Source organism: Chaetura pelagica, unplaced genomic scaffold (genome assembly GCF_000747805.2).
Source record: "Chaetura pelagica isolate M959 unplaced genomic scaffold, ChaPel_1.0 scaffold83, whole genome shotgun sequence".
NCBI lineage: Eukaryota > Metazoa > Chordata > Aves > Apodiformes > Apodidae > Chaetura > Chaetura pelagica.
In genome coordinates this window covers 4552021-4560731 of record NW_009952893.1, presented here as the reverse complement: position 1 = coordinate 4560731, position 8711 = coordinate 4552021, and the positions used below count along the sequence as shown (strand labels likewise).

The 8711-nt window shown below is 36.0% G+C and overlaps 1 protein-coding gene across 1 annotated transcript in view; it reads right to left on the bottom strand.

The window, feature by feature from the left end:
* Positions 1-8711, bottom strand: part of PREX2 (phosphatidylinositol-3,4,5-trisphosphate-dependent Rac exchange factor 2) — a 182658-nt gene that overhangs the window by 1920 nt on the left and 172027 nt on the right. Inside the window, exons 40-41 of the mRNA XM_009995562.1 lie at positions 8400-8502; positions 1832-1899 (exon numbers count right to left, since the gene is read on the bottom strand). Coding sequence (XP_009993864.1) covers positions 1832-1899; positions 8400-8502 — 171 coding nt within the window. The remainder of the gene's footprint in view (positions 1-1831; positions 1900-8399; positions 8503-8711) is intronic.

Genomic DNA, 8711 nt, shown 5'->3' with positions numbered 1-8711 from the left:
TATTTTGCCTTATGTGACATCTTCTAATGGTACACCAGATGCCCCGAACACTGAGGTCAAAAAGATACTCCTGTGACACTGCTGTTGCTGCTGACTGGCAAGAATACTGGATGCCTCTGTCTATTCTATGTTCTAGGATATTCTATGTATATTCTGTGTTCTCTCTATGTATATTCTATAATTTTTCTTCAGCTTTTCATTGCTATGTTGTGGGAGTGTCAAGTGAAAAGAGGCAATCTTTTTTCAACTTATGCAAAACAGAAAAATGTCTCATGGGTAAGTTTTTCTTTCTAAGAACTTAGATTTTTTTCCTTTACCACAAAAGCTCTGAAACTAGATTGCACTGAAGTCCCCATTCTGGAGAAAGCTAACTGTGAATGAGCAACTGTAAAAATGATGTTGTTTAAAGAACCCAAGACATGCTGTCATTAAGAGGTGAGAAAAGCTTGGTTTGCAACAATTCTTTGGCTGTCTCCAGAATTATGTCATGAAGGAGGAGTCTATGTAAGGCCAAAGCCATACCACTCAAAATATTAAAAGGATTCTCACAGCTTTTACTGTAATAAAATGTTATTACATTCCCACAATGCAAGACAGTTGTCAGGCAACTTTGATTCTGGATTGCCCCTTAGCTAATTATTGCTGTGAGAAGAGATGCCCTCATCTGCTGATAAGGTCAATGACTTTATTGATGATGGGTTTGCTCAAGAATCACTATTTCTGTTGGATTTTATTTAATCATCTTATGGGCCATGCAAGATGCATATATGCTCCAACAAATGCTGCTACTCAGCAGCTGAACTGCAGCTGCTACTCAGATTTCCTCATCCTTTACACAATTCAGGTACACTCCTTTTCTAGAAGTAGATCGAGCACAGGCACGGATCAATGTGCACTGATTAGTCAAAAAAAAATAAAAATAAAAATAGGAGCAGTAGCCTGATTTCCTACTGGAAGAAACTGGGACACCTGAGAAAAGGGGAGCAAATGGTGTAAGAAAAACTTCCAAAGTTTTTGAGTATTAGTTGTCAGAACCCAAAGTGTGTCTTTCTATGAGGCTCTGGATAGCATATCTGCTCATTCACATGGTATTACTAATTCCCTGTTTCCTTACTGAAATGTAAACACCACAGTGGGTCTGTTATGTATTCCACCTATGTGTTTAGCTCATTCAATGTGTTACCATTAGTCAACAAAACAACATTTCATTTTAAATTGGTAAAAAAAAAAGTTTAAACAGAGCTGGATTAATAAAACCACCTCAAGATAAAATTAAGAACATTGCTGTTCAGTTATTCTCATGTATTAGTATTGTGCTTGTTAAGAAACATTTCAGGTACCTGCAATCCATCACAACATTAAAAAGCTGGATAAATATAGAACAGTCACATTTTTCATTCTAATGACTGTTTCAGAAAGAGACAAAGACTACATCATCTCTAAAAGCAACTAGAACATTATTTTGCTGAGATATTGCAGTACAGTATTTCATTAAAATGGGGTTATGGATTTAGTTAGGATAATTTCCCCAAAACCACTAAACATCACAAGTGATGAAGGACTTACTCCAGTGTTTTCATAATTAACATGAACTAGGTTTCATTTTTCAAATACGGGCACATTTTGATGTGCTACATAGCCTGAACTTCTGCAACTAATTACTTTAAGTAAAACTGCATGGCTAAGAATGTAATTGATTCTATGCACATTAAAAGCCAGATCTTACCAGTTAGTCCAAAGTACTGTCAATGTTTACTGTTAGCATTTGAGCAGCTAGGACAGAATTCAGCACCAGCTAGACACAATCATGGTCTAGCACACAAACAGTTACCTTGGCACAGATTGTGGTGTTCGATCCCTCACTCCCAAATTCTTGGCTGTATTTTGTACTCTTGCACCCTGTGAAAGAAAAACAACCATTTTGTGTCATATATTCCAACACAAGTCCAAAAGTTTTCTGAGCTTTCTTGGTGAACATAACTATTTATTACAATATTTATTATTTTATTTAAGGTTTTAAATAATCCAAACACATCCTGTTTCAATTTATTTTATTTTTTGTCACCATTCTTTGTACAAGGCATGGATAATGAAGTTCTTCTCTAAAACGCCACTTATTTCCTATGAACTTCTGAACAAACATGTATTACAGATTATTTCCTATGAATAGCCTTCTAGTTAGATCATTAAAAAATGGCTTCAACTGAGGTGCTAAATTAGAATTAGAAAAATGCACATCCTGATCTTTCTTTATAATCACAGAATTACAAACAAAATCAGCTTGGAAAGACCTCCTGAGGCCCGTTTAGTTCAACACCATGCTTAAAGTGAGGTCAGCCAGAAAAGCTGGTCTCTCTGTACCTCCATTGATCCTCTGAAAAAAATAATCAAAGTACTTCTGTCTCACTGATTCACTCATTAAGGGAGAAGTTGGTAAAACATGCGCAATATTCATATATCACAATAGCGCAAAAATGCACTCACACAAACAAACTAGCTTAGACATATGAAAACTTTTTAAAAATTGTTTTTAAGTTACGAGGTTTAGCTTTTGAAGTGCAGTTTTAATGTAAAGAAGACATCATAAAGAAATATATGTGCTAGATTTACAGCCTCTTTGTTTTTCCTAACATTTTAAAGGAGATGGTAACTAGTTGTTCTGTCTGTAATACATCCACTGACTCTCTCTTTGTTTCACCTTCTTCTACCTAAATCCACGACAAAGTAACAGAGAACAAAAATATCTAATCTCAGAACTCTTGCAGTGAGATCTTAGATAGTGTGAAACATCAAAGATAGTTTCCATTCCAACTGGAGCTGCAAAGGCAGCTGCATGTCATGCAAAAATGAGGTATAATCATTGATTCAATAAGTACAAAATAAGACCAGACCTTGTGTTTGACTGAAATCTGGTACAGAGGTAATTGTTATGGTATTAGTTCAGTATAGGATGGCTGGTAACACACAGGTAGGTTCTCAGACTGTATGTAAATCAGTCTGTGCCACAAAAAATACTGTGTCCTTAGATTTCTTTTAGGTAAAAAAGTAATTGCAAAGATGGAGAAAAGAACTAGATTACCTACAAAAGTGAAGGCAGAATATAAAAGTGATTGCACTAGCTTTATAACTAGCTCAATAAGCTGTTCTCTGACAGCTGCAAGACACAACTACAGACCACAACAAATGTGTCTCTCCCCAGAAATCCTCCAAAATTCAAGCATTATTCACTCAATTCTTCACCCATTCAGCAATGATGATGTATTTAATGGATTTCAGAGATTCTCTTCTTTTCCATCTCAACCTGAACTCATTAAAAACTTCCCATCACTAATCTCCTCGTGCAAGGAGATCCAAATCTTGAGAAGGAGATCCAATCTTAACTTGTGTCAAGAACTACTTGCATTGTGTTTGAATCTGCCAGTTTCATTTGATGTGTTTAATTCTGCACCAGTGAGGGCAATGGTGAGTCATGCCACGTGTTCCTTAGACCTCTGCCATATCCTTCTTCACTCATCAAGCTGAACAATCCTAAATTATTTTGTCTGTCTGTCCTGTGTATAAGCCATTCCCAATGGTTGATAGTTTGTTGTTTGTTTTTTTTTTCTAACTGCCTCAGAACCTTTTACATTATGCTATATCCATATGAAGGGATCAGAACACCATATAGTTCAAAATGAAGGGTCATGACAGCATGATTTCTACCTTGTCGTCCACCCTTGCCTACACCATTATAACTTCTACTTTGAATTATGAATAGCTAAAGACAATTGAGCACATGCTTTATATCATATCCTGAGGTCCTGAACATGAGATGTAATGGCAAGCTTACAGTAAATTATTCTGAATGCAAACTTAGGGTCTGTTTTTTCCACTTGTGTGCATCTCGTAGGAGTTATTTACACTGATTTTCATTTGCCATATTGTTGTTCAGTCATGAAGTCCTGTAAGATCATGTTTAATAAAAACTTGGAAAGAGCTGAGAGGAGTACAGAGAGAATGATTAGCTAAGAAAACACAACTGAAAATAAATAAATAAATAAATAAATAAATAAGTAAATAAATAAATAAATAAATGGATTTCTGATGTTCCTCTTTCTATACAAGTGATGGCTTATCAGGGAAATGATAACAAAATACAGAACAGACTTATTAGTAGGGACTGTAGCAACAGGTCAAGGGGCAACGGTTTTCAACTGAAAGAAGGTAGATTCAGACTAGATATAGGGGGGAAAATTAAGGTTAAGTATGGCGAAAGACTGGAGCAGTTTACCCAGAGATACTGTAGATGCCCCATCTCTGGAAACATTGAAATATACTAAAAGTCTTCTGCTAAAAAGGGAGTCTCTACATCTACAGTACACTGAACAGAAAACTAGAGAGTTAAATTGAAGGGAAAAAAATAATAAAGGAAAAAAAAAAGACTCAAATGAGGTACTAATTCAAACATCCTAATGAAAAGGTTAAGAAAACTCTGGAGCAGACCAGGGAAGCACTGTGCAGGAGTGTCCACTACTGGATTTTAAAGAACAGGTAAGACAAGTGTCTGTCATTAATTACATAAGGGTAGCTGATCCAGTGCTGGATACAAAGTTAAGACACCTTGAGTCCAGACCTTCATCACCTCAGTGTCGTTTCCTTAATGCTGTTTTCTAAAATTTTATCATAATAAAGAACCACACCATGAGAGACTGCTGATACTGGCATATGATTAACATAACTGGAGAGCCAAAATATACATATACATAGGAAAACTATCTAAATTAATCACATGTAGATCCTGAACATCAGTGCTGTGACTACCTCTGAGAACAAAATCAATCTATTTTCACTTGCATCACTCACTAGACAAATTAATTTTAGAATCTTGCTCACATAATAAATCAAATGCACTGATTTAAAAAGGAGTCTAGCTTAATACAACCAAGTAATTTATTGTTTAGCAGGAGAATTAAACTTTATTTACACCACTAGATTCTTACTCCTTTTGAGAAAAAGCCCCCAAGAATTACTAGCAACTTGCTACATGACATCTCTTTGTCTCCACTGAGCACCATTATACCAGTTCTATTTCAATCCACTGTTAATTTGTACTTCTCCAATATTATTCATAAAGCTACAGCAATGTAAAAATTGACATTGTTCATCTCACACAGGCATATGGAATAGTTGTGCTACGTAGCTTCAGAATGCTTCCCCCTGCATACCAGCCCTACCAAAGCACTGGTGAAAAATGCCAGCACTTCTGAGAAGACACCACCACAAATCTATATAGACACTTACATATGAACTAGTGTTGTCATTGCTAAGAGAAAAAAATACAGGTTTCTCTTCAAGCTCTACACTAATTTAAGCATAGCAAAAAACAGTTACATAAAGAAAACACTCTCCTCATGCCCTGCTCAAAGAGCTCTAAATCAGTACAATTCTTATGAGAATTATTCAAAATGTAGTGCTGTTATTATACGCATGGAAAAATGATTACTCACAAGACAACATAAACTGTCTCCTAGCCTTTTCTGGTTTTCAGCTTTTTAGCTACTTTTCTTCCTCACAGCCCTGTGCCCTCCTGCAGCTCCTTTCCTAGGCCTCTGTCCTCTCCACACTCTGCTGTATCCTGAAGACACGCTCCTGTCAGGATGCCTTAGATACTACTTTGTGGATACAGATGTTTACATGAATAAACATACATGAGCAAATAAGGCTACTAAGAGATAGACAAAATTCATATTTTAAAAACCAATCTATACTGGATTGGTAGATGAATCACACAAACCACTTAGCTAAAACCATCCCACAGGCCCAAGAACATACCAACTCTCACAAGTTGGTCTCCTTTCCTTAGTTCTCACAGAACAGGTGCTTGCAAATACCTAATTGGTACTGACAGGGCAATTACTTTGAAAATTTTTCCAACAATCCACTCAGGGATATTATGAGTCTTGTTAAACATGATTAATTCAATTTAAAAGAATATAATACACCTCTCCCTGATGTCATCCACTCAATCAGGTGTCTCCAGTTATTCAGCACTGGACCCCAAGATGGAAGAGGTACCAATTTTGAGAAGAGACAATTTCCCCATGTTGAAAGCTGATATTGTTAGGAGATAACACTACTGGCTTCTCTAGAACAACAGATGGAATAGATCTTCTTTCATTTGCACCTCCCTGTGGCTCATCTCTTTATTCCACAAAAGACTCAGGGTGCCAATGAGCTAAAAAAGTTTTTATTTGGTCGGGTTTGTTGTGAGGTTTTTTTATATTAAGCCACATAAAAGACACATGTATTGCCTATAACAAAATGTTCTGCTTTTTTTTTTTCTTTCCCCTCCAAGTTTTATGGTCTGCATTATATTCCTGACAGTTAAATCCTATAGATAATTTAAACTTTAAATCCAGAACAGGTTTCTAGAAAATACCATAGTGTATTCTTGTAATTACTCCAAAAGATTTAGAATTTAATGGAGGGTTATATTTCTACTACAGGACTCCAAGACTAATTTAAAATTACAACAAAATATTATTACTCTATTAAATGCTATAGTGGTTTCCTGCAAGAGGAAGAACAGGTGAAAAAAGTCTGGCTTGATATACTAGCAGACTTTTTTGCAGTGTCTGTGAGTGATATTGAGATATTGGTATCTTTTACAGCTATTCATCACCTGCTGTTTTACTTCAGAGAACATAGCCTCACTTCTTTCTACATCTCTTTTTGAGCCAATACAGTCACAGGTGCTCAAAGCCATGCAAGTTACTTTCATTTTGTGTTTCATTTTCATTTAATAAAGTGCAGAAGATCCATAAATGAATCAGCATCATTGAAAATAGTCTGGAACTGTATATTGAAAATGTACCCTTTGACAGAATACATCCTGGAAGGCAGGAATACATCCTCCTGTCTAGAATTACAGAAGCTGCTATATCAACCTATACATGCAAGTTTATCCTGATACAGCCATGCCTTTCTCTTCAAGTCAAGATAATGCTGGAATTCTTGAGCAGATATACATAATCTGATTCAGGAACCTTGAAGGTATTTATTCACCACAGAAACTTAACTTATTCACTTGAATATGAAAACTTATGCACTGCTATGAAAGGAGTGAGACTAATTACTCTGATGTATCCATGTTATGCAGCAGCACTTACATGTAATCATTCAGAATCTGTGGCTTGAGAATACCTACCCTGCCTTAACAGACTACAGGTCTGACACAGCATATATGTATTTTTGTCAACACCCAGGCAGAAATAAAATACAGCTGTTTGATCATTTTCCTAACTAAACTGTGATTGCTGCATGGAATATAGAGCAGAATTAATGAAAATTACAAAATAAGATGGAAACTAAAAACCAGAAATTAAATATTGTCTTATCTGTGATTAATTGTCACAATATTTAATTCTCCTTTTTTTCTTACTTCAAGATTGAGCGCATCCTGTATCTTGTTTATGCTTTTGTCATAAGGTTGAAAGCTGAAAGCTACTGAAGGCTGGGATATGTGTTCCATATGCACATAGAGTTATTAAGCCCCCACTCAACCTCTCTTTGAGCAACTGAATAGGCTGAGCTCTTTAATTTTCACTTCATAAGCTTTGTCTAACAATCTCTGGATCATCCATGCTCCTCCTTTGAACTCCCTCCAAGATTTCAAACATTCTTTTGGAAGTACTTATCTGATAACAAGATATTCTAGGAAAAGTTGTGCCAATACAGTAGAGCATATCCCCCATTTTCAGTTAATATTGCCTTTTAATCCAGCAGTTCTTGTCACACCTTAGGACTAAGAGTTCATGTTGAGATGTTATCTATCCACAAGAGCCTCTAAAACCTAATATTCTATAACGACCAAAGAGTAAAAACCACTATTTTGAAATAAGCACACTGTCCTTAGGAATCTCACCTGGAAAGTTAAGAACCATGGTATTCATTTCCTCCCTTCTGTCCTACGCTTCCCATTCATTCAGTACGAGTCACTTTTTGTTAACAATAGCTAATAATCTAAAGTTATTTTTACAGATAATATCTATTTAAATACAAATTGTGTTACTCAACAGACATAATTCTGAAGTAAGGTGATGCCACTGCAGTTACTATACAAAAAAACCACTGAGTAAAATCACAACCATATAAGAATTATGATCTATTTACACATAGAGAGAGGGTAAGCATCTGGTTAAAAACAGCCTGTTCCATTATTTTTATAAAACACCTTTCAGTCAACAATACAAAGAGAGAATTTTAAAAACCCCACAAAAATACTCGAACTAAGAAAACTCACACTTATGTACCGGAACCTTAAGATGGAGGTTAAAAAATGCTTAGTCAAGTCATTCTTCTCTGATGAAAACATGTCTTGTTTGGAAACATCAAGATCTGAGCCATAAAGAGCATCTTACCTGTTTGCGCATGACGTCTGTAGCCTGCATGATGTAGCGAGGAGGGAGCCCGTGGCTCCGAGCCAGAATGATCGCCTGCTCCAGGGTGACACTCAGAGTGCAGCTGTAATGGAAGGCAGAAGTCACCTATCTGCTAGCACTCATCCACTTAAAACAGTTGCTTTTAGATCAATTATCTTTTTGTAAAAAAAAAATAATATCTAAAAATAGAAAGATTACATAGCAGACTTGCCCCCTATCCAACCTCAACCCACTGCAGGCAATAGGCAGAACACTAAAATGTCCCTTAAGTAGAAAGATTTTGAGTGTAAC